Consider the following 23,710-nt stretch of genomic DNA (forward strand, 5'->3'; position numbering starts at 1 on the left):
GCGAACGTTCGATGATCGTAACATGATGTAGAGGGTTTGCGCGAAGCAGAAAGAGCGAGAGAGATGGGCCGGTCACCCCGGCTCCTGAAATGAGTATTTTCAAAGGCATTTTGTCGTTTTATGAGTTGGAGCTATGTTATGGATAACGATGGCCTCGATCTGCCGTATTCGGGCTTGCTTCTACCAAATTCCGAACTTCAGGGTCATTTTGCTACCCATATGTATAGCTCCATGGAGCTGCTCCTGCCTTGCTGTGAAATCCAGATCGTTTTCGTCATCCCATTTACGCAGCAGTTGAGACATGCAAAGTACGGGAAATAGTGTGATGCAGAGGTGCACAGTTGTCATCTGTACTTTTCGCCATGGATATCCGCAAAATGTAATTTCGTGTAGACGGACGTTGTGAAACCTTTTAGCGCCGGCCGTTATGTTGGCTTGACACAGACGTCTTGAGCTTCATATCGCAGTAACCATCTGCTGTCTGACTGAGACCGCATTGCGTGATGGCGCACAGGTGACAGCGTGGCGAACCTTGATTGAGCATTTGAGTTCATCTGATGGCTTCAAACGTGCGCAGGATGCATACAACAAAGTGCAATTCGACGTAATTCGACAGTTGGTTTTGCTCACACCACGAACTCTCGTTCTTAATATTGCTGATTCTCCGCCTTAAACGTGCACGACTGGATTCTTGCAGTCGTCTCCACCAACACAATTTGCTCAGCATGGCAACATCCGACTCCAGTATGCCCAACGACACCAGCGATCGAACCAATACTGTGGAAAAGCTTACGTCTCTGAAAGAAGCTCTGTCAGATCTAATCACCACATTGAGAGAGCCAGCGACACAGGTAGAGCTCAATGCCACACTCCACGATCCGGAGGCTCTGCCGCATAGGGAGGTTGGATCGATAGCGGCACAAGTGGTAGATATCCTAGATGACGCCAAACAGATGCTGCAACCATCGCAACTGGTTCTTGCAGATCACTTCATGGGTTTGTTCCTATCTTTGTCATTTACAACGTCGTTGCTGATCAGTCTTGGTTCAGGTTATTACCTGAGTAGTAAATCCCTCGTCGCTGCAGTCTCATTCAAGATTCCAGACATTCTTGGCCAGCGCCCCGGTTTGACAATTTCTCAGCTAGCGGAGAGCGCTGGGGCTCGTGAGGACCGGTTGCGACCTGTGATGAGATTGCTTTACAACAACGGTCTGTTCGTCTACGATGCCGCAAGTGACACTTATACCAACAATTCGCGGTCCAATCTCCTGAAATCCGATCATTGGACTCAGTGGCATACCTGGGTTGAGTTGTACGCTACTGAATTCTATGACATGGCACGCGGCATTCCAGACTCACTACGCACTGATTCCACCCGTACCGCAGCTCAAATCAACTACGACACTGATGACGATATCTTCACCTATTTTCAAAAGCGTGGTTGGTTACCGCGGGTGCACCGAGCCTTCAACGCAAGTCAAATTGCACAGGCAGCTGGGATTCTCGCCGACTACCCCTGGCATGACGTGGCCGACTGTGTGATACTGGACATCGGCGGCGGCGGTGGCGCACTTCTTGCTTCTTTACTACGAGAATATCCGACTAGTGAGTGGTCATCATGTTTTCCTTCCACGCGTTGGGGGCTAGTCCCGGCCGACTATGCCTCTCAACGGAAATGAGTTCTATCTGACCATGGCCTTAGTGAGAGGCGGAATCTTGGACCTACCTGCGGTCATAGATCACACTCGACCATTTTTCCACTCTGATGATGGCCAATTCTCCGATGTCGGCGATCGTGTATTAGCAGAAGATCTTGTTGCAGGAGACTTTCTCGCCGGTCCGATTCCCCGCTATGAGGTTTACGTCATGAAGTGGTGTCTACATAACTGGCTCGATCCAGACGTCAAGATAATTCTCCAAAACATACGGGATGCCATAGTAGTTCAGGAAAAGTCTAGATTAGTGGTGCTAGATGCGGTGTTGCAAGATGGGGCAATGGGGAGGTTGGCGCAGTATGGGGACGTACAAATGCTGATGACTGCTAAAGGACGTGAGCGGACTGAGAAAGAATGGAGGCAACTGGCTGAAACGTCTGGTTGGAAGGTGCAGAGCATATACACCCTGAGAAACGCCTGGGTTAGTGCGATTGAACTCAGACCATGAACGGACTATGGTTGCGAGACTTTGAAGTCTCGTTCCGCAGCAAGATTCTACAGTTATCATATTTGAATTATCAGCATAAGTCATAAACATTGTTTGTGTATGTTCTCCATGTCTACCTGAAACTTCAACAGACACCGAAAACTGTGTGGGATGTCGGCATCCAGAGTGCGTCATGTTTGAAGCGGTGGTTGTCCCACAATGGTTGTTCAGACGATCTCGAACAGAACCTTATCCGTATGCGAAAATCTAATTTCGTCTGAAAAGAAAACGGCACTCACACAAATTCTCTTCAATGCGGCAAGTATGGGGAATTCCGGACTTTCAGCGGTCATGGGGAGTCCGTCAGTATTTTGACTTGCCTGAACAGGAAGCCTGGTCGTGGGGTTGAGCCGCACTCACCTAGATATGTCACGTTCTGTTTTTGAAGGCATAGCTCGGGAGTTTTGTGGGAAGAATTGTGGATGGAGTCGAATAAGACATGTCCATTGACTACAATTGCGTCGACCATGATTATAAGCCTTTCAGTACAGAATGTTGCAATCATATGCACCCTAGCACTTATCGCGGGGAATTTGGATGTTCTTTTCCGCAGATCTACGCAATGGCCACGAACTCTACTTTCCAAGATAATCAATGTAAGTAGCCTTCGACTTGGATTGGCAATCTAATTAACACGAAATAGCAATTTCTAGAGTTGCGGTTTCCCGTGTTGAATATCGCTGGCAAACGCACTTCAATCCCTTCCTGTCCCTACGTGTGGCCAAACGGACAAGGAGATACTGCGAAATTTCTACATGGTATTGAGAATTCCAAAGATTGGAGGGAGCAGTATGGGGGCGTGTACCGCATCTGGTCTGGGATGCAGCCGGAAATGTGCGTCTGCTTTCCTCTTTTTGGGGCATTGCTTACATTTAAGTACACCAGTGTGTTGACACGACCTCATCAGCTCCAGGAGGTGTTCAAAGATTCGGATAAGCACTCGAAGGCGCCGGCAAACAACTCTGGTTTCTACATGAACCAACTTTTAGGTCAGTGTCTTGGACTGATCAGCGGACCAGACTGGCGAGCCGTGCGCGGCGCAATGGAAGCTCCTTTCCAGCGCAACCATGTGGCCTCGCAAGTTGAAAACTTCCAGCGCCTTGTGCAGCAGCACTTTGCAGACTTACATGCTCAAGGCGAGAGCAATTTGGCGAATGGATTATTGCACCCTGTCAACGATCTGGCGATGCTGCCTTTCCGGATCATTGCTGAAATGGTATGATGTTTCCCGTTTACCATTATTACATGTACCTGCCATCGACTTCCGGCTGGATCTCCGGGTCTAACGTACATCTCCCATTAAGTGGGGACTTTTTCAATGCGATATCCGCAGAAACAAAGAGCAAGTTCTGACATGAAGTTACTTCTAGTTTTATGGTCGGCTCCCGCCTGAAGTTGTTAAGTTGCTGGAAGACCTGGTGCCCCTTCGCACTCACATATTCAACGATCACGTCATACGAGGAGGCTTGTACAGATTCTCTTGGGCTCGCTTCTTTCCTACTGCTGCGAATGCCGACCTCGCGAGGTTCAAGTCGTCGTGGAAAAAGTTCAACCAGATGGCTTTGGCATATGCGCTTCAGGAAAGGGGTCCGCCACCGCCGATTGTCGCCATGTACGATGCTGTAGCCATGGGCAATATGAATGAGGACCAACTACTGCAGACATTGGACGAGTCCCTTTTCGCCAACTTGGACGTAACCATCGGTGGATTATCGTGGGTGCCCGTCTTCTTGGCGGCCCATCAACATGACCAGGAGCGCTTGAGGACCGAAATCGACGCAGCGTGCAGCCATGAGAAGGATGCTAGAGCATTCGCCCGCTACCTCAGCGAGGGGCGTTCTACGTTTCTAGCCTGCTGCACCCTCGAGTCAAGTCGCCTGCGACCTTTAGCTGCATTCACCGTTCCGCAAGCAGCACCAACTTCGCGTCGAATTGACATTGCGCCCGGGAAAGCATACGTGATACCTGCTGGCACCAGCTTTATTGTGGATACGTACGCCCTCAACGTGCGCAACGAGGCGTGGGCACCTGACAATGAGCACTTTCGCCCGGATCGGTTTTTGAACAACACATACAAGGACACTCGGGCAAGACGATACTTGTTCTGGAGGTTCGGCTTTGGCCCGAGGCAGTGTTTGGGACGGTACGCCGCTGACTTGATGATCAGAATGATTGTGGCGCACCTCGCACGCAACTACCATCTAGACCTCTTGCCTTCCGAAAAAGGCGCTGACAATAACAATTGGTCGAGAAGTCAAGAGTCATGGATCACCCACCCTGATTTAACATTGCGTTGCGTACAAAGAACTCGGATTCACAATCTCTGAGATATAGCCACAATAAAACGTCAAACTTCCGCAATAACCGAAGCACGTTCCATGATCCTCTTGCCGCAGTGTAGACGGCATCGCCCTCCAAAATCATGAGCCCATCACATGTTCACTCTGTAGAAGCTGCCCCACCTCCGCTGCACACTGATCACAGGAACCTCAACCTTTGGTCGGCTATGTGGTCTCTGTCACAAGAAGTTATGGGGAGTAGAAGCACTTTGTTGAATTCTATAGAGTCATCCTACGTAGCGATTGTGATTTCCAACATGGCACAATTTGCCGTGGAAAGTATGCTTCGTCCCGTCATTGAAAGTGGACAATAACCGTCCGTTCCCGTCAGGCGGTAGGCGTTCACAATCGTACCTTACTATTGCCATCGGTACTGAAGACTGCTGAAGGTGTCAAACTCAAACTCGATACAACGGAAGAATTGAAATCCACGTACGTTGTCGTGTTAAACGTCATTTAGCATCTGCACCAAGGAGCAGGGTCGCCGCCGGGCCAAACGCAGCATCCGGCTCCACACTGGGCGGAGAGAACCCATCGGTTGCCGTTGCAGACCGCGATCTGATTGAAGTCGTTGGTGCAGTCATAGGCTGCGCCACTGCAAGAGCTTCCGATAGTCGCCGTGGCAGAGCTGACGGCGACAAAAGAAGCAAGAACGGAAACAACTTGGAGGAGCTGCATGGCTGCGATTTACTTGACAATGAAGTTGAGGAGTAATGTGTATGTATTGTGTGGCTTATGGAGATGATCGGTCTCCTTTGCGGGAACATCGCAGCTTATTTATACTTCAAAATGCTAGTGTATAATCGACAGCCTCCGCAAGCTTCATTGAAGAAGCCTGGTCTCAAACACAGATGGCAGGCTAGGCCCGCCCAGCCAGTATTGTGTACGTGGGACTTTTGTGGCAGGGGATATTCTAGACTCTGGACTTTGAGTAAGACGCCGGGCTTGAAGGAATTGCACGATGCTACGATGACTGCCAGGAATTACCGTCAGTCCCTCAAGCAGAACCCAATAGCGGCCGACACAATCCCCGCAACATGTGGGCTATGTAGATGTAAGTGGAAGCGATCAACCACTTAGCACAAAGTCCCCTTGGACAACTTAGTGGGACTCAGGATGCCTGGATGTCCGTAAGCCAATAAAGATTCAGACACCGCAGTAAACTCAATCCCACTCACATGTTGTCATCGTTCACTGAGACCCCTGGAACCAAAAGCCCGGCAGAGTATGAAGTACACAATTCGTTCACCGCATACTTGCGCTTCCCATTCAAGGCCGAGCGTTGCCGCACATATTGGGTGACATGGAAATTTCTACCTCAAGCAACGCTACTCTCATCCGTCGAGATCTACGGACTCAACCTGAGTTGTTATATTAGGTTTGAGCTGCACCCTTTCGCGCTTTCAAATCATCAACTCATTAGTCTGCCTCTCATGTTTTGACACTCGGGCTCGCATCAATTTCCACGCTGACTCTCGTACAAAGTGCGGGTCCTTAAAAGGCACCTCGTTTAGCTGTTCCGGCAGTGATCGGCACGTTGTGCACAAACAAGTCTGCGGTGTACTTCAGCAGGCAGAAGCGAACAAGACACGTACGTCGTGTTGCTTTTACGACATGATCCTTCAGGGCTGAAATGCACTAGTGCGATCCTACGGCCCGGCACATTCAAACTATGTCTATCCGGCAGCGTGCCATTGGCGGTTGCGGGGCTCAGTCGTGCGGGAGTTCCTGAATTGACCTGCGCCGAACATCCGACCGTCGAACACCCGACACAGCCTGAGCTGACATTTGGAGCTGCCCGAATTAAACAAAAGTACTAAACTGAACTCCACACAACCAAAGTCCCAAAAGCATGTCCATTCAACTGGCGATCCATGTATTCCATGCTAGGCACGAATAAAGATTCCCCCGGACGCTCGGATGCTCCGGCTGAGGTCTCGACGTCCAAACCCACTCTGAGACCTTTGATGACAAGTTATTAAATGTCAAACGCACCCGTATTCGTTGGTTCGAGATTTGTCTGTTAAAATTGGTGTTTTGATTTTGACTTGGTTTTTGTTGTTGTTGTTTTTTGGAGAAGACGAAGCGTACTGGTTGCTACAATGACTGATAACGTGTCAATTCATATACCCATCTACTTGTTTCGTCACCCGACTGCGTCCTCTGCTATCTCCCTCTAAGGAATTCTAAGACCTGCACTAATGTATGAATTGCGAAACCTGGTGACTTGAGCAGCATCATGAGCTCTGTTCTAAGTGCTTAATAATAATTCCGGGTTGCATTTTCCGAACTCTCATCGTCAATTCTTTGCTTCAGTCTTGTGTTGTTTTTGCAGAATGAAAAGCTTAGATCGGAATCATATTCCCATAGTTCATAACTTCATACATCATACAGGAATGAGTTGAATGAGAAGGCCAGTCATTAACTAACCATTTTCCGATTCTACAAGTGACACTACATAGAGGTTTCTGCTCATTAGAGTCGCCAAGTGGCATGCTGCCGCATGTACCTTGGAGCACGCTGATCATATAAGGTTACGCTCTCTCCACATGTTTCCCCGTCAGAGTCATACGGCAGTCAACAAGGTGCGCCTCCAGGCGGCAAACTGCGAAGAAGAAAAGTTAGAAGGGAAGAAAGATGTTGACAAGCTGCACGCTAGCTTTTGTGGGCTCTACGGTAGACGAGCGCAATAGAGAGAGCTGTCTAAACCGCCGCGTAAGAGAACAGCCTTAACTGATAGATCAATCCATGATTTAATGTTAATCACGCATGAAATGATTGAGTCTGCGTTAAGACAGCGGCATTATACCTAGCCAAAGAACGTTGGAATCGTCTTTTAATCTATTAAGATAGCCGTAGGTGCCCAGGTAATTATCAACAACTAGCTTTGGACTTGGGTTCGGTTTCTTTTTAGTTTTGTTTTTATTTCTTTACTCTGGCTCTAATAACCTGTGAACAAGTAATCTTCTCAGGGATAGCAGTAGTTATGTTAGGTGCAATGATCCTTTTCCTGCAATTATGGGGCACATAACATCGTCTCCAATTTTGCCCGGGATCGATGTTCCACGATTTTGCCTTGACGTGGGTGGCTCAATACACAAACCTGACGGTGTACCTTACCGAACAAAGGAAGCGTCGGGATTGGAGGCAGCTTTTACCTGGGAATTTCCTAATGCTGTGGCTGGTTTTCTGAGTTATATGCTGCTCACCTAAGCATTCTTGGCGTGCTCTAACTTAGATCAGCTCGTGAAGTTTCGCGCTTGAGACATCAAATTTGCGCCGTCGCCAACGGTCCTCGTACATCATCGACTACATGAAACACTTAGCGCCCCGTTGAAAATTTATGCAATGACAAAACGCCACAGGGGACCGAACGTGGTGGTTGGGGGAATTACGTCTGTTCGTCTCTCGACGTATATGTAGCACGACACCTCCAGTCCCATATGTCCTACGATTATCCCGCAACCTTTCCATTTAAACTTCGTTATTGTGATCTATTCACGACGCATCCCTTTCTACTTTACCCGAAGTCAGCCCAGAAGCTCATGCAAACAGCCACTCGACAAACGCCCAATACCCCAAGCTCAATCTGCCCGGTTCTTTCCAGAATGAAAGCCGCATCGCCTATTCCAGGTTTGCCGTTCGAAATTGTTTTGGCTATAGTTGGGGTAATTCAGGATGTCTCTACTCTAAGTGCCGTGTCCCAGACTTGTCACGATCTGTACGAGGCGGCGTCACCGCTGCTGTACCGAAATGGACTAGCCAGAGACGACACGGAAGTTCAGAGTAGCATCAATATCCACACAAACTACGACATTGAGGAAACTCCCCGCGACTATACGCTGAAGCCTTACGCAAATCCTATCGTTCTCTGGGCGGCAGCTGCAGATCCCGTCGTTGGCCTGCCGGTTCTTGAGAAGGTTTTGTCCCTTCGACCTTTGCATTTGTGGGCGACATTCCACCTCCCTGGGCACACCTGTGAACCACATTGGCCCTGGACTACCAACACAGAAGAGCCATTGTCAGCTGGTCGTATCACGTCATTGCACGTCGCTGCCTCGGTGGGAAATTTTGCAGCCGTTTATTGGCTGTTAGAAGACCATCTTTCGCGAAGTACGCTCGGTCTCGAAGTCACAGCCACTTATGCTTGCATGTGCCCATCTTCTCACCTGAATATTTTACGACAAAACCATGGGCTCCTTGATGCAGAAGACTGCCCCGACGCCACCCCTCTTCATCTAGCGCTGGCGCATGGACATATTGATGTGGCTAGATTATTGATCCTTTGCGGTGCCAATTGGTCTGGATTTACGGACGGCTGTCATGGTGTGACAGGCTTGATGATGATTGCCTCGAATGGTCAGGTGGAACTTTTGAAGTGGCTGTTTGACAATGGGCTGCTCACCAAGCAGGCTGTGGAGCACGAAGACAATATGGGTTTCACCGCCGAAGACTACGTCTGTAGTTGCGACAGCGAAGTAGAGAGGGGTGTGATGAAATCTTGGTTAACCGAAATAAGGACAGGACTTAAGATTGATATGTCTTTAGACGTTTCATGCGGCATATCAGATTTGTTCTTGGGCAAAGACGAAAGCTCGCCAACGCAAAAGAGCATGACAAGTCCCGAAGGCCTCGTTGATTAGGATTGAATCCGAATGATTCAAGTGCTAGATCCGGTAGATAGGACTTTGCAAGCCAGACCATAATTCACGCGGCTCTGTAGATCCTAACCCATTCCTAAATGCCTTCCGACTGTGGTGATTGTAACAGCTCGCCGCCGTAAGATATTGTTATCAACACTGCCCGCAACTTAGTAACGCACTACTGAAGTTACCTTAGTTGCCTGATCTCATCATATGTGCTGGGTATGATCACTACTGGCCGGCTCTAGTCCATCCCCGAATGCCAACTGTTGGACTCGGAGAATCTGACCAATCCCCTCCCAAGTATACAGAGACTCATAGTCAACTTTCCAGGCTTAGCTTCTTCAGCGCGATGTCCAACCGGGCTTGTAAAATACCTTTTTCGCAAGCCCTTGATTCTCTGCATTAAATTGTACGAATGCGCAGTATAAGTTGCTGGACGTTTGGATGTGCGGAGGTTGTGAACTTCTGATCTGTCCGTAGACTGCTGCGTCTTAACAGCACCGACATCGGCTGGAGTCTGTGTGCTCCACCCCGCCGAAAGCGCCGCGCATCTGTTGTTATCATGGCTGCGCCAATCTCCGTGCTATGATTGGCTTTCAGGGCAAGGAGCCCCGTGCCGCTGATAACGCCCGGCTCCAAGATGACAGCATCAAGACCCCTCAGACCCATAGAATAGTTGTCCCCTTCTGTCTTTGGCATCATCCGCATCTTTCTGGCTTCCTTCACAATATTGAGGCCACCACGCGGGAAAACCTTGCGCGATGTCGGACAAGACCGTCACAAACGATGTCGCGGTGGCAACCGGCCGTCTTGGCGGCGGACGTCCTATCACAAGACAGCGCAGGGGCTGTTTAACTTGTCGTCGAAGGTAAGTAAGTCTAAGCATATCTGGTCGTCGTCTGGGTGCGGTGCTAAAATTCTCAAGAAAGAAGAAATGCCACGAGCAGTACCCAGTCTGCAGTCATTGCCTTCGTTTAAACCTGGTTTGTCGATGGGAGGGGCCTCGCGAGGTGACTGTTGGCACGGAATCCTTCAAATCGACATCGTCTGTCAGCAGTGCCAACTCCAGCTTGAGCAGTGGCCCACATCTTGTTGATTTCAACCGACTGGGAGTTTATGCGTTGCCTAAGTATGGTCCAAGCCCCTGTGGCGGGGCAGGAGAAGATGATTTAATTAGCAGCCGACGAATGATGCTCCGGTATTACACAACATCGTTGGTTTTTATGTTAACGAACAATTTGCATAATAACTGCTTTTTATCCGGTATGTTCCAAGGTGCATATTATGAGTTCGATTTTAATGTTGGACAGTCTTGCTACCAATGGCCTTTGAATGCCCCTCGTTGATGTACGCCCTGGCTGCTAGTTCATCAGCTCACTTGGCAATCCAAGATGACATTTTCCAAGTTAGGGCCTTGCAGCATCGCGGAAATGCGATGGCTGAACTTAAGAGCTCTATGACGAAAGGCTCACTCACGCGCGAAATGAGGCTGGCGACGACATTGGTCCTATGTTCCATGGAGTCTATCTCTTCTGGAATAGATGACTGGATACATCATCTCTCTGGCGCCGCTGCATGCCTCAATGAGTGCAACAATATGGATACCGCTTCGTCAATCGATGGTCAAGCCTTAATCGGGGATGATGTTAAAGCATTGTCCCAAACCTATGAGGGTCGATGGCTTCTCCGAAACTTTGCGTATCACGACATCATCATGAGTGTATCACTTGATTGCAAGCCCCATCTTGCCGGAGATTATTGGCTCTCATCAGAAGACTATGATGTGGCGGATCCGTATTTTGGACATGCCGCAGAAATCATCCATCTAATCGGAGAAACCAGTCACTTGAACCAGGATTTCTCGATGGCCTCACAGGAAGCAACACTGTCAGGCAAAACACTATCGGGGGTTTCCGATGCAATAGCTCTAATGGCAGACCTATGCTGTAAAGCAAGGCGCTTAGAGACGAAGCTTCAGGACTGGAAGTGCCCGTCTCAGTCACAGGACGCATCCTTAATCATCTTAGCTGATGCCTATCGACATGCTGCTCTCATTTACTTGTATCGTGTTCTTCGAAAGCACATTACCTCCCACTCGGAGTCGTTTGAGTCAAAGTTACCAGAATTTGTGACCGCCATTTGCAAAATCTCCAGGGAAATACCCAAGGGTTGCTATGCAGAGACCTCCATGATATTTCCTTTATTTATGGCCGGTGGTGAAGCGACTTCACAAGCGGAAATTGCCACAGTTCGAGAAGGATTTGCTTCGCTTAACCATCGTCGGCGGTTTCGCAACGTGGACGCGTGTGTTTCAGTGCTGGAGGAGGTTTGGAAGTGCACCGGAGCAGGGTCTGGAAGATTTAGGACGGACTGGATGGATGTCGCAAGGACACGAGGCTGGAAACTTGCCCTTTTTTAAAACCACAGGGTGATTTGGAACGTAAGTTTGCGCAATGCACTGCATCAAGCGAGCAACTCTTTGTTTCCGTACGTTTAGCTCCATGTATTTGATATGATATAACTGAAAACTCCCGCAAGATTTCGTAATGAGTGGACGAAATATCGAGGTGCATAGTTACACATGTATGTGGTAAAATGATCACAGTCGTGACGCACTAGCAGCACTTGAAAGTGACTCCAAAACCTCAGAAGCTGCTCGCTCACCGCTCCTAACCGCACCCTCCATATACCCCTTCCATTCTCCCGCAGTCTCGGTACCGGCAAAATGCAGGTTTCCACTTGGCTTTCTGAAAGAATCGCCACCGAGTGCGTCAAGAACGCCAGGCGCAAGAGACGTACACGGGCAGCCCCATCCAGACCACTCGTCGTTGACCCACTCATAAGCGGACATGCCAACAAACTGGTCATGAATACCTTCGTGACCAAAGAGCTGCTCTAACTGATTCAGCAACCTCTTCTCCCTGTCACTTTGTTCAAGTGCAGACCAAGCTCTGCCAGCATCACCGGCAAGGAAACATGTAAGCACGTGCTTGCCGTCGATTGGAATGCTGGTATCGCGAATGACGCTTGCAGGCCCCACGAATGATTGTGCGAGACCACAAAACCCCTTTTCAATCCAGAACGGCACTTTGAACTCCATCATTGCTTTCGTATAGTAGCCATAAGTCAGAGAATCGATCCACGCCTGCTTGGAAAGCGGCAAGGGTGGCTCGAATGAGATGCTCTTGAGAGCTGGGCCTGGAATAGTTGTGATCACTTTGCGTGCTGCCAATACCCCTTTCTCTGTCTGAACCTTCACTCCTTGGTGACCATCAGAGATCACGGCACGGACGGGTTGATTGAGGCGCACTACTCCGTCAGGGAGAGAGGAGGCCAGGCCCCTGGCAAAATGCTGCGTGCCTTGGCGTACGCGGAGATGCTGGCCACCACCCTTGCGATCGGAGCGCATCTGCAAAAGTCCACCACCAGATTTGCAGTAGTTGAGGAAGAAAAGAGCCGATATATCGGTCGCCTCCTGACCAAGCATTGCGCGGGTCCATACATTGGACGTTGCAATTGCAGTCTCGCTGGCGCCCCGAGAGCGCAAGTATGCGTCAAAGGTGAGACTATCCAAGCTCGTGTTCATTGGCTTCCAAGTGTCTACGGCTTGACAGTCGGCTTCGACCATGTCGCGAACGGCGCCGAGGTGTTGACGAGTAATCTCATCAAACTGCTGGCGATTAGTATCGTGCCACGAAGATATGATTGGCATTCAGACGAGCAGAGGTCTTACCATGGGAAGCTCCCCATACGGGAAAGGCGAGCAAACTCCGTCAAAGTCCTGCATGACCACGTTGCCGTTCGTGTTCTGCTCAATCAACTCGGCCCCATATTGCTTTGCCAACGCATAGATCCTATGTTGGTTGGTGTCGTTGATCCATGCAGCACCAAGGTCAACTACTCCGGGCTGGCTTTGCTTTAGAGGCTGACTCCAAGTCTTTCCGCCAACGCGGTCTCTTGCTTCAAGGATGATGCAAGAGAGGCCGGCGCGTGTGATGTCGCGCGCAGCGCTTAAACCAGCGAGCCCGGCACCGATGATAACGACGTCGACTGACTCCGATGATTCCGGCAGAGTCGCTCTGTCCAAAGACACTGAGTATTCGGGAACTGCGATTACGGCGTCAATCTCGAACTTCCATGTCGGCATTGCCAGCTTAGGCACCGGCACGAGAGTCATTGCTGGCCGATGGCCGGCGAGGAAACGTTGGATGTGGCGAACGTGTTTCCGTTTGGTGCTATCATAGTCGACGATGTACAGAGTGAGCTTTGCAATGTCTTTGATGGATGCACCAACAACGAGGATGATCTTGCGCAAGTTGAGGAGAGCGAGGTGGATCTGGGACTCGTAGTCGTCGGGGACTTGCCCGTCTACGGTCGAGCCGGGCTGGCCGGCCACGTGCACAAGTTTCGATGATGAAGTCACAGTCGCTGGCGCAAAGTATGCAGACGATGTGTTGTTGAGATCGAGCGTGCGAATAGACGGAGCCATGATGATTTGGATGAAGGACCGCAGGATGTGTTATCACCACAGGTTTCGAGTGATTAATGAAGACGCTCAGGTTTACAACCTTAAGTTCGATTTCAGAAGGCGTTCGGCCCCGAATTTTGTACTTTTCCTGCTATCATCAGTCATGTAACGCTGTTGAGATGTTGGCTCATAGCTTCGGTCTTGGCTCCTTATCGCTCGGCTTCCCGCCGGGCAACCTTATGTTCTTACCCCACTTCAGCGAGTGAGATCATGTCTTCACCGTTCCGCTCAAGACTTCAAACCAGTCATCCCCGCATTTGGCAGAGCCAATGACTGAAATCTCACTGGCTGACGCCGGTTCTGGGATGTCACTTCTGGCGCCGGGGAAATGGGGCGGCGCATCTGCACGGCGCTCCCGGCGGGGTGGGGCCTGCAGCATGAGATGTCCTCCGGTTTGTCCCCGACATGGACGGTACCGGCGATAAGCGAATCAGCCGATCTCGGTACCATCACAAGTGTTCAGGCGCGTTCGTAGTATCGCTCCGGATGGGATCCGTTCATAAGACCCGGCCTGCGATGACCGCTTTGCGCAAGCCCTTCGCTTTGACGGAGGAAAGTAACGTTTGATTCTCACGCAGAGTTGACAGAACACTATGCCTTTCAAACCCCAGCTCCAAGACGAGTCGTTGCTCGTTGGAAGAAACTTCATCAATGGCCATTGGGTGAATTCCGTCTCTGACAAAACGTTCAATGTCACAGGTGAGTTCATATATGTGTTTTCCCCCGCTGCTCCTACGGGCTACCAGAGAGTCCTGCCTTGCCCCCCATTCGCAGTGTTCTTCGGCAGCTGACCATAGATCAGATCCCGCTACGGGCGAGCAGATCGGCTCGTGCCCTGAGTCTGTGTCTGAAGATGCGGAGCGCGCCATTCTCTCGGCAGCTACGGCGCTGCCGGCTTGGAGATCTCGATCCGGTCGAGATCGAGCGCGCATACTTCGTCGATGGTATGACCTGATCATGGAGAACAAGGCCGACTTAGCCACCTTGATTACTTGGGAAAACGGCAAAGCAAAGGCAGATGCGGCTGGCGAGGTGGTCTTTGCTGCCAGCTTTCTGGAATGGTTTGCCGAAGAAGCAGCACGAACCTATGGAGACGTGATACCCCACAGTAACCCAAACATGCGAGTGTCTGTGTTGAAAGAGCCGGTCGGTGTTTGTGGTCTCATCACTCCGTGAGTATGTTCTTCCGTTAGCAAGACATGTTGAAGGGATTGTGCTGATCGACTGATGGAATAGCTGGAACTTTCCTGCCGCGATGGTCACGAGGAAGCTAGCGCCAGCACTGGCTGCCGGTTGCACTGTCGTGGTGAAGACTGCTGGCGAGACACCATTCACTGCTAATGCTGTCATGCAGCTTGGTCAACGGGCGGGTGTGCCAAAGGGCGTAGTCAACATCATCTCGGCCCTCGAAAACACTCCGGAGATTGGGGCGACATTGTGCCAATCTGAGATCGTCCGTAAAATCTCTTTCACGGGATCAACACGTGTCGGAAAGCTTCTCATGCAACAGTCCAGTCAGACGTTGAAGAAGATGAGCCTGGAGCTAGGTGGTAATGCCCCTTTTCTGGTGTTTGAGGATGCGGACCTGGATCTCGCAGTAGCTGGCGTGATTGCAAGCAAGTTCAAGTCGTCGGGACAAACATGCGTCTGCGCGAATCGAGTATTCGTGCAAGAGGGTATACACAAGGCGTTTGTTTCCAAGTTGAAGGAGGAAATGAGCAAGTTCAAGGTTGGACACGGCTTCGACGAGGAAGTCACTCATGGACCTCTCGCCAGCGCCGAAGCTGCTCAGAGGGTTGCGGATCTCGTTCACGACGCTGTTCAGGGGGGCGGCTGTGTAGAAATCGGAGGCAAAGCACGGCCGGATCTTGGTAGGTTTCCAGACAGCGATCCCAATACCAAGAATGGATACTCACTTCGCTCACCAGGACCAAATTTCTTCGAGCCCACCGTCATAACAAATCTTAAACCGAACATGAGGGTTTTGGAGGAGGAAATCTTCGGCCCAGTAGCTCCCATCTCATCATTTGAGACGGAGGAAGAGGTAGTTGATGCCGCCAACCGGTGTGACGTGGGCCTCGCATCTTACATCTTTACCAACGACCTCAACCGTGCGACGCGGGTGTCCGAATTGCTGCAGTTTGGAATGGTGGCCTTAAACACCGGGGTCATTTCCGATGCAGCCGCTCCGTAGGCGTCCCCGATGCCGATTTTATTTTGACTTTTTGGCTGACTCGGGTTTAGGTTCGGGGGTATTAAACACTCTGGGATTGGGCGAGAAGGGAGCAAATACGGCATTGAGGACTACTTGACGACGAAAACTTTGGTGACGGGCAATGTGCGGGTAGCTCACAGATCGCATCTATAGAGAGAGAGAGACGAAGTATGAATTCAAGCGTTGCTCTTTGCCTTGAGCTGATGGATGTTGACAGCTTGGCGAGAATTTGGCTGACGCAGCGACTTGACGGAGCAAAGGGTCCGCCAAAGGATTTTGTGGTTATGTCAGCAGGAAGACGGACGGCTTAGATAATGTCCGCTCACGTGATGAAGCATCGAGACCCACCGTCCGGTCCTTCCGACATTCGACCGGGCAGCCCATGCCGCAGATTTTCCTCAGGCGGCCGTGTTGGGAATAGCGTCAGGGGCACTCTGCCAAATCCGAGGATGCCTCACTTGAATCAGCCCGAATCAGCTGGCATCACCCCAGTGCATCACGAACGCGAAACCGCAGGGCTTCGTCCCAAGTCCAGAACCTGGCGCCCATCATTGCTTAATACGGCCGACCCGAAGAACAAGTTGGGGAAAAATAGATGAGACCAACCTTATGAGAATAGATGAGACCAACACGGCCCATCGTCTGAACTCTTTTGAACAGTCGACAGCCGCTGCCGCCGTCGCCGCTGCCGCCGCCCCCAGGACCAGCCTGCCTACGGATACCTATCAATTTCCTCTGGCCTCTACAGGTAGGCGTTGCGCGCTGCAATGCAAACATGATCCCACGAGGAATGGGGGCGCGTCTGGACGTGCAACCACTGACCAGAGACTGCCGCCCCTGCCCCCAATGCCCCCAATGCAATAGCCCAGCCAGCTGCAAGACAAGACGCAAGACAACTGGCATCCAGACTCCAATGGCCGTGCAGACCCGAAGAGGGACAAACAGAGACCGTCTTGGGCCGGCCGCATCGCAATGACCCCGCCAACAAATCGCGCCGGCGCTGGCCGGCGAGTGGTGAGCAGACAACACCTCCCCAGAATCCGACGCGACAGGGTTTATGAGTCCGAGGGCTGGGCAGAATCACAACTCGGTGAGTTTTCTCTTACAAGGTCAATCCATCCCCATCGTCTCGCGCAAACCCAAAAGGGGGACTTTTCTACCGATTCCACCGAATCGAGACGGCGAGAATGCAGAGGATTTCAAGGTTGGTCCGTAGGGTGATCAGGCCCGTCATTTATTGGCTACGCGGGCGGCTAAAGCCTTCGCCCACCACCTCCTGGATCCAATCAATGACCATCCCAATTTCCAGTGGCTGCGAATGATGAGAAAATAACCTTATGCACCCTCCAGGGATCATGCATGAGTCCAGCGCGACCGACCAACAGGACTGCCCTACCTGAGGTTGTTATCTTGACATTTACCCGTGCGAAAACACTCGTCTCGCCCTACCTTGCCCTCATCCTGTCGCCATGCCGGACGAACATGGCATAAAGGGGCCACCAGCTCGTCCAAAGTTGCATTAATGTTCCCAACCGTCTCCGCTGCGGCTGTCCTCCACGAATCCTCACTTATCTAGCCCAGACTCCCCTTCGTTTTTGTCTCCTAGCCTCTAGAACACGTTTCTCCTTCCACGCCAGTCGTTACTCTCACAATTTCCCTTCTCTTCGCTGCCTGCCAAACAAACCAAGGCGCAATGTTGCCCACTCTGAACCCCACAGCGCCGGCCTTCAGCCCTCCTGTGTCGATCCCCCAGCTCGCCTCCCCCTTCATCTCCACATCCGGTGCCGCCTCCGATTCCGACCCTGACTTGCTCGGCCTTGACCTCGATCTGGACCTAGACTCCGAACTCGATGGGCCTCTCTCTCCATCATCTGAGGCCGGTAGAGTAGCTTCCGCACTCATCGGCGAGTCGCTCTTCAAGGCCGTGTTTGAAGCCCCGTCATCTCCGTATTCACCAGTCGTCGACGCCGACGACGACGATTACTTCACCCAACTCCCTGCATCTCCGCAAACCACGTCATCAACTCCAAGCTCCGGTCGTGACATCTGGAGTCCGACTTCGGCCTTCCGCTCGACTTCTGAAGTTAACTCTCCTTTCTCATCAGTTGCGTCGCTTACCGACAAGGAGACATGGTGCGCAGGCGAGCTTCCAAGCTCTCCGGCGGAGGGTGAGATGGCATGGGGTGAGGACTGGGCTCACGACGACGATATTTACCTCGGTCAAGGCAGTAGCCCGGAGCCGTTCCGCGCAGTGCCTGCGCCTGCCGAAGCATCCTTGAAGGTCGCGCCCGCGGCGATGGCGTCTGGAGTCATGCTTACTCCCATCCAAATCCAACAGCTCCAACAGCTCCAGCAGCTCCAGCAGCTCCAGCAGATTCAACAACTTCAGCAGCAGCAACTGTGGCAGCAACAGATTCAATGCCAAGTCCCGATGATTACTCCCGTCCTTCAGGCTCAGGCTCAATCTCAATTCATCCTACCGTCTATGCAGTTCATCACGGTTCCTTCGGCACCAAGCACGCCAAGTCCACCAAGAGTTGGGCTCGCTCCTCTGTGGCCTCTCCTCTCTGCGCTGCATCGCAACCTGGCGCGAAGCAGACCCGATCTCTATGGCGCGACCTACCTTGGACCCATGTCTTGAAGCGATGAGCGGTCGTCAAGGAGGCAGCAGAGTCTCTGACACGGACACAACAGCGCCGCCGGTCCGGAGCATTCCGCTCGCGAAGCCCGTGTGCTGCGATGGGACGATGGCGCCGCAGATGGTGAGGCCACCAGTCAGTATTGGCTACCACGAAGAAAGGTGTGAGCAGTGCTTCTCAGTCACGCACAAGGCCTGCACAGACAGGCAGATGGGGCGACGACGTCAGTGCCGTCCCGGGAAGACAGGGTCTGTCCAGCAGCCAGGAGGATTTAAATCTTGCCGCACCCCAATGGCCCGCCGATGGACAGCTGGAAGCGCATAAACATAGCCCAAGAGGCCGAAAGAGACTGCGCCTGGCCGCATTTATAGATGCTGATCTTCTTCATGATTGATTGTGGTGGACAACGGGACATCGCTTCCAGATAGATGGTCGCTACGGGCGATGATGGCCTGCTGAGCAAACCCCACGGTCAAACATGCGCCTTTTTGATAGGCTAGTACTACTTTTAGTGATACATAATCAACTTCTTTTCGACCAGCATGTCGTTTGATTTGATTTTGTGCAGAGCCTCATTGACGACTACTGCCTTGGTGAGCGTGTCTCGGTGAGGAAGTAGCCAGTGGGTTTTGGGTGTACCTTCCTTCCAAATTTCTTCTCACCCGACCAAGTCGCCTACCACCATTCGTCCGACTACAATGGAAGGAGGCATCTTCCTACCTACTTCATCTAGCTAAGCAGTCCCAAGCGTCTCTCTCCACTTTTCAAACTTCCTTCCACGACGCATCTATCAACTTCACCTCCATCATTTGCCAACTCACGCCTCACGAACGACGACCGCAATGAAACCTCGCAGAAGAGCAGTTCAGAACTGGTCGCGTGTCTTTGATTGGCACAATTCAAGCATTGCGCAGACAGTTGGGCCAGGTCTAGAAAAATACTCGACGAGCAATGTCGAGATCTAGAGTATGCGCCAATCGAGCAAAGTCAGGTGACAGAACGGGAGGCTTGTTTGAGAAAATTGTATGTAGTTACATTTGCGTTTGATAGATGACATCTACGTCTATTGTGGCTGGTTTTCAAGGAACGCTTTAAAACATCCTTAGGTGTGCAGCGATGCCGACTAAGAATCCGAAATAGTCCCCACGAAAATAATACTAGTCAACGTGTTTCTCTTCGCTTTTCCTGTTTGTATTTTCATGGTCCTACCATAATAATAGTACTGGCTGACACTTTGATTGTTTCTGATTTTCGGACATGTCTGGATTACCATTATTGTCTGAGGATCTCCATTTGTCATCAAACTGTGCAGCCGGAGCTGATTATCAAGCCTAAACTATTGTGATGTTTAAGTTGAAGTACGCCTAATATGCGACCTCGCCTCAACAAGATGAGGAGTCGGAGTTGCAGATAAAATAGGATCGCTGGACCTGGGTATTTGTTTTGGAAAGCAAGGCGCCCTCCGGTCCTACCCAAACACAAAAGGCGGCCCGGGCTTAAGATGGCTTTTGGCTTCACATCAGGCAGATAGCCACGTACGAAGATGACCTTTTCGAGGAAGGGGTTATAATATCCTCACGCAGCTCGAATGATAGTGAAGAGACATGCGCATGCGACCAGTCGCCAAAGGGCGCAACTGAACGGTAATGCAGCTGACAATAGGCCCCTTCATCCATCCCCATCTTTTCGAGGTTGCTTGATGTCAACTGTAGATGCAGTAGCCGCCGAGTTGGAGGCTCTACGGGAAGGTGTGGCGTATGACGGCACCTTATTCGCAGTCGAAAACCCCGGGCTTCACTTCAGCTTGGCTTCTATGGGGCATTGCGTGTGACGAATGAGCTCCAGTCTCATTGCTCGACATTTCCCGGAGAGTTGTTCCAAAGCAGACGCATCGGACTTTTCGTGCTCGGGTCACGGCACACAGCGAGCGGTGCGTCTTCCACTTTTTCGCGACGTCGAAGAACATAAGCACGAAAGGGCCCAGTACATCTTGGCAAGACTCTGAACGAAGGAAAATTTACGGATGCCGCAATATCTCCAGGCCGTCTGGCAGCATTACCAATGTGGACGTTGTGGGTGGTCTACTCGATCGGTGCAATGTCGGTCTTCATACGATTCCCAAAGTCCGGCGTCATGTGGAGTCCGCCCATACTACCGAGCGCCGACAAGTGCTGACGTCGACATCTTGCAAATGCATCATTGTCAGCAGGAGAAGATATGGACTGAGAAATAGTATTTTATATAGATTCGTTCGTCTCAAGACTTCACTAGGTCATTGCGAAAGCTACTAAACTCTGCAAATAGACTTTTCATAATTGTCCCCTGTCGTATGCCACGGAAATGACTTTGACTTTCGTTCCCCTGCTTGCCGCCACATCGGCGGTCTATATACTGATCAAACTCTACCAGGTTTGCCTTGGACAATCCCAAACTTGATATCTTTCTTCTGACCTTCCTCAGATTTTGACCAACCCCTTGAACGCAATCCCCGGTCCTTGGTACGCGAAATTCACCGGCTTGCCTGGCACTATCGCGACCCTCAAGCGGCAGCAAGTTCAGTATTACCACCGCCTGCACCAGCAATATGGTCCCTTTGTACGTGCATCACCAGGGCAGGTCTTTGTATCAGACGTGAAGGCCTTCAAGACCATCCACAAGGTCGGAAGCCAGTTTACGAAAGCCGAATACTATCACTACTTCGGGCCAACCGAGGCCGGCAGCCCTCCGTACGGCTTGTTCCAAATGACCGACCAGCATGCCCACTCTCAGAGACGCAAGCTTCTGGGTAGGGGCTTCACATCCTCCTCACTCCGTGCAGACTGGGAAGACATGGTGCGTGAGAAGGTCACAGTGGCCCTCGAGGGCATGACCATCGACGCAAAGATTGCCAGCGGCGAAGTAGATATGCGCAAGTGGTGGATTCTCATGGCATGCGATGTTGTTTCGAAGCTCATGTTTGGAGAATCTTTTGACGCTTTGAAGGCCGGCAAGGTAGGACAACATCGCCGCTGCTCTCAAACGGGTTTCAGTCTGACGATTTTGTGCAGGAAGACCCATGGTTCGAGGAGGTCACCTTCGCCAACTCCGCGGCTTTCACCGCATTGTCATTCCCATGGCTTTATGCAATCGCCAAACGCCTTCCTATAATCGGAGGTCTGAGGATGTTCAGCTCCTACAAGGTGCTGCTTGACAAGGGCCGTATCGCCGTCAAGAACAGCAAGCAAGCCGCGGCGTCGCAGGCCTCGAATCTCTTCTCCAAAGTCCTCTTCCAAGCAGAGAAGGACGAAGGTTGTCTCACAGATATGGACATCTGCGTCGAAGCTGCAGCCTTCATGATCGCCGGTACCGATACCACTTCTAACACCTTGACGTATGGTATTTGGGCTGTCTTGTTGCGCCCGGAGTTGCAGATTGATTTGGAGAATGAAGTCATTGGGCTTAGTGACAATTTCACTGATGCGGAACTGGAGAGGCTTCCCGTGCTTCACGCTGTGATAGAAGAGACTTTGCGACTGTATGGCGCCGCGCCTACGCCACTTCCGCGCGTCGTACCTACAGGCGGCATCCAGCTTGGTGGCTACCATCTCCCCGCTGGCACCGATGTTGCAACCCAATCGTGGACTTTGCATCGAGACCCAGGGAACTTCAGTGACCCAGAAAGGTATGAGTTGGTTTTCCCAGCATGATTTCAAGCATTAACACGATTCCAGCTTTGACTACTCTCGATGGATGCCTGACGGGGAGAGCACCAACTCGGAGACCGCCAAGGCCGCGTTCACGCCGTTCGGGGCAGGGTCTCGAGTGTGCATTGGTAGGCACTTGGCAGAAATGGAGCTTCGCTATGGAATCACCATGTTCTTTCGCAAGTTCCAGGGCGCCAGGCTTTCGCCGGCGACGACACCCGAGAGCATGGAGATGGATAACTTGGTCCTGATTGAGCCACGGGGCAAGACGTGCAAGGTTATTCTGTCGCATAAGCGGTAGTACGTCGGTGCAATTACGGCAGCAGAGGCCCTTTTTACGAAGGAGAGATCGCAAATTGCATCTCACCTATTTGGGTCGATGCATGCCCAAGTATTGTACTCAAGTGGCACATTTGATTAGACAGGTCGCGCTGATTAATAGATACACATGCACAAGTGCAAGATTGGCAAAAACTATTAGTTTAGGTTTAGAGATTGAAATCGTGGGTGATCGCCTGCATGTCTCGCGTCTTTCCGCAGGCCGAAGATCGAGGCGTGTACACCATCGCGGGCGTCCGAACGGCACCATTCTTCCCATCAAGTTCATGCGTCTCGCCAAGTAGCCGCCACCTCTTCACAAGGCCCTTCAAAATCTGCCCAGTCAAGTTTGCTCCATTTCTCGGGGTTCTCAGAGGCCTGGACGAAGTGATTGATTGCCAGGACGGCTTGCGAAGCCCATTTCTCGGGGCCCACACGACCTACACCCGTCGCCAGCGGAGTCATAAGCACGCTACGAATCTCCTCGCCCTCTGCGGCCTTGCCTTCTCGGACGTCGCGGTTGTGATTGTCAATGGCGCAAAGCAAGCTCCACACACATTCGTACACGATTTCACGGTCCCAGGTGACGTTCGTGGGCGTTCGCATTGTGGGGCAAAGCGCGACGCGACGAGTACCCCAGACGTTGCGAGAGCGGGCGCGAAACTCGTCGGGGATGCGGACCAGCGTGCATGTGCCAGGGGGCGCGAAGCCGCGCCATTGTTCATAAAGCTGTCGCTGGGCGACGTGCGTCAGGGCGAGGTAGTCGTCGCGAGGCGACAAGGCGCGAGAGATGGCATCGTCGAACGCGCCGTCCAGGCGGCCGTACGAATTGGCCGGGGACACGATGGTGTCGAATTGGACATCTTCTGATAGATAAATGAGAGGGCACTCGTGAACTTGGACGGAAACCGACTCATGCAGCTCCCAAATTTTGCGTGCTTTGGCGAATGCGACAGCGAACTGCTTTTCCATACAGAGAAGCTGGATCTGAGGGACGTGGGAGATCTTTGTAGCCGTCATCGTGAGTTGAGGATAGTTGAGGAAGAGGTGTATTCAGTGACGGTAGTTGCTTGACTACCTTAGCTTCTCATCAATGTTAGCTACCAATATTCGGCTGTCAGTCACAGAGGCCAATTCGGA

At 51.5% G+C, this 23,710-nt stretch overlaps 7 protein-coding genes and 1 pseudogene across 8 annotated transcripts; 6 read left to right on the forward strand and 2 right to left on the reverse strand.

The window, feature by feature from the left end:
• Window positions 1-725: 725 nt before the first annotated feature.
• On the forward strand, window positions 726-4,529 carry GCG54_00014618 (O-methyltransferase aclM; the record flags this gene model as incomplete). Its single annotated transcript, XM_045414443.1, has 4 exons — window positions 726-1,605; window positions 1,703-2,136; window positions 3,110-3,418; window positions 3,573-4,529. 4 exons carry the CDS (start codon window positions 726-728, stop codon window positions 4,527-4,529), a joined length of 2,580 nt encoding a protein of 859 aa, XP_045256884.1.
• A 3,620-nt stretch (window positions 4,530-8,149) lies between these two features.
• GCG54_00014620 (uncharacterized protein) lies at window positions 8,150-9,184 on the forward strand (the record flags this gene model as incomplete). Its single annotated transcript, XM_045414444.1, has 1 exon — window positions 8,150-9,184. The coding sequence occupies one exon, from the start codon at window positions 8,150-8,152 to the stop codon at window positions 9,182-9,184; it is 1,035 nt and encodes a 344-aa protein (XP_045256885.1).
• Window positions 9,185-9,948: 764 nt separating this feature from the next.
• GCG54_00014621 lies at window positions 9,949-11,606 on the forward strand (annotated as a pseudogene). Its single transcript has 2 exons — window positions 9,949-10,450; window positions 10,498-11,606. Coding segments are annotated over exons 1-2 (1,611 nt in total).
• A 180-nt stretch (window positions 11,607-11,786) lies between these two features.
• Window positions 11,787-13,676, reverse strand: GCG54_00014622 (putative flavin-containing monoamine oxidase AofH; the record flags this gene model as incomplete). The annotated part of the gene is made up of 2 exons (XM_045414445.1): window positions 11,787-12,857; window positions 12,921-13,676. The coding sequence occupies 2 exons, from the start codon at window positions 13,674-13,676 to the stop codon at window positions 11,787-11,789; spliced, it is 1,827 nt and encodes a 608-aa protein (XP_045256886.1).
• A 632-nt stretch (window positions 13,677-14,308) lies between these two features.
• Window positions 14,309-16,083, forward strand: GCG54_00014623 (putative succinate-semialdehyde dehydrogenase; the record flags this gene model as incomplete). The annotated part of the gene is made up of 5 exons (XM_045414446.1): window positions 14,309-14,414; window positions 14,518-14,887; window positions 14,952-15,586; window positions 15,644-15,905; window positions 15,960-16,083. 5 exons carry the CDS (start codon window positions 14,309-14,311, stop codon window positions 16,081-16,083), a joined length of 1,497 nt encoding a protein of 498 aa, XP_045256887.1.
• A 1,540-nt stretch (window positions 16,084-17,623) lies between these two features.
• Window positions 17,624-18,571, forward strand: GCG54_00014624 (uncharacterized protein; the record flags this gene model as incomplete). The annotated part of the gene is made up of 1 exon (XM_045414447.1): window positions 17,624-18,571. The coding sequence occupies one exon, from the start codon at window positions 17,624-17,626 to the stop codon at window positions 18,569-18,571; it is 948 nt and encodes a 315-aa protein (XP_045256888.1).
• A 2,338-nt stretch (window positions 18,572-20,909) lies between these two features.
• GCG54_00014625 (putative sterigmatocystin biosynthesis P450 monooxygenase) lies at window positions 20,910-22,553 on the forward strand (the record flags this gene model as incomplete). Its single annotated transcript, XM_045414448.1, has 4 exons — window positions 20,910-20,978; window positions 21,030-21,560; window positions 21,599-22,230; window positions 22,280-22,553. 4 exons carry the CDS (start codon window positions 20,910-20,912, stop codon window positions 22,551-22,553), a joined length of 1,506 nt encoding a protein of 501 aa, XP_045256889.1.
• A 302-nt stretch (window positions 22,554-22,855) lies between these two features.
• Window positions 22,856-23,590, reverse strand: GCG54_00014626 (uncharacterized protein; the record flags this gene model as incomplete). Its single annotated transcript, XM_045414449.1, has 1 exon — window positions 22,856-23,590. One exon carries the CDS (start codon window positions 23,588-23,590, stop codon window positions 22,856-22,858), a length of 735 nt encoding a protein of 244 aa, XP_045256890.1.
• Between the last annotated feature and the right edge of the window lie 120 nt (window positions 23,591-23,710).

This window comes from Colletotrichum gloeosporioides (genome assembly GCF_011800055.1).
Source record: "Colletotrichum gloeosporioides strain Lc1 chromosome Unknown consensus_109, whole genome shotgun sequence".
NCBI lineage: Eukaryota > Fungi > Ascomycota > Sordariomycetes > Glomerellales > Glomerellaceae > Colletotrichum > Colletotrichum gloeosporioides.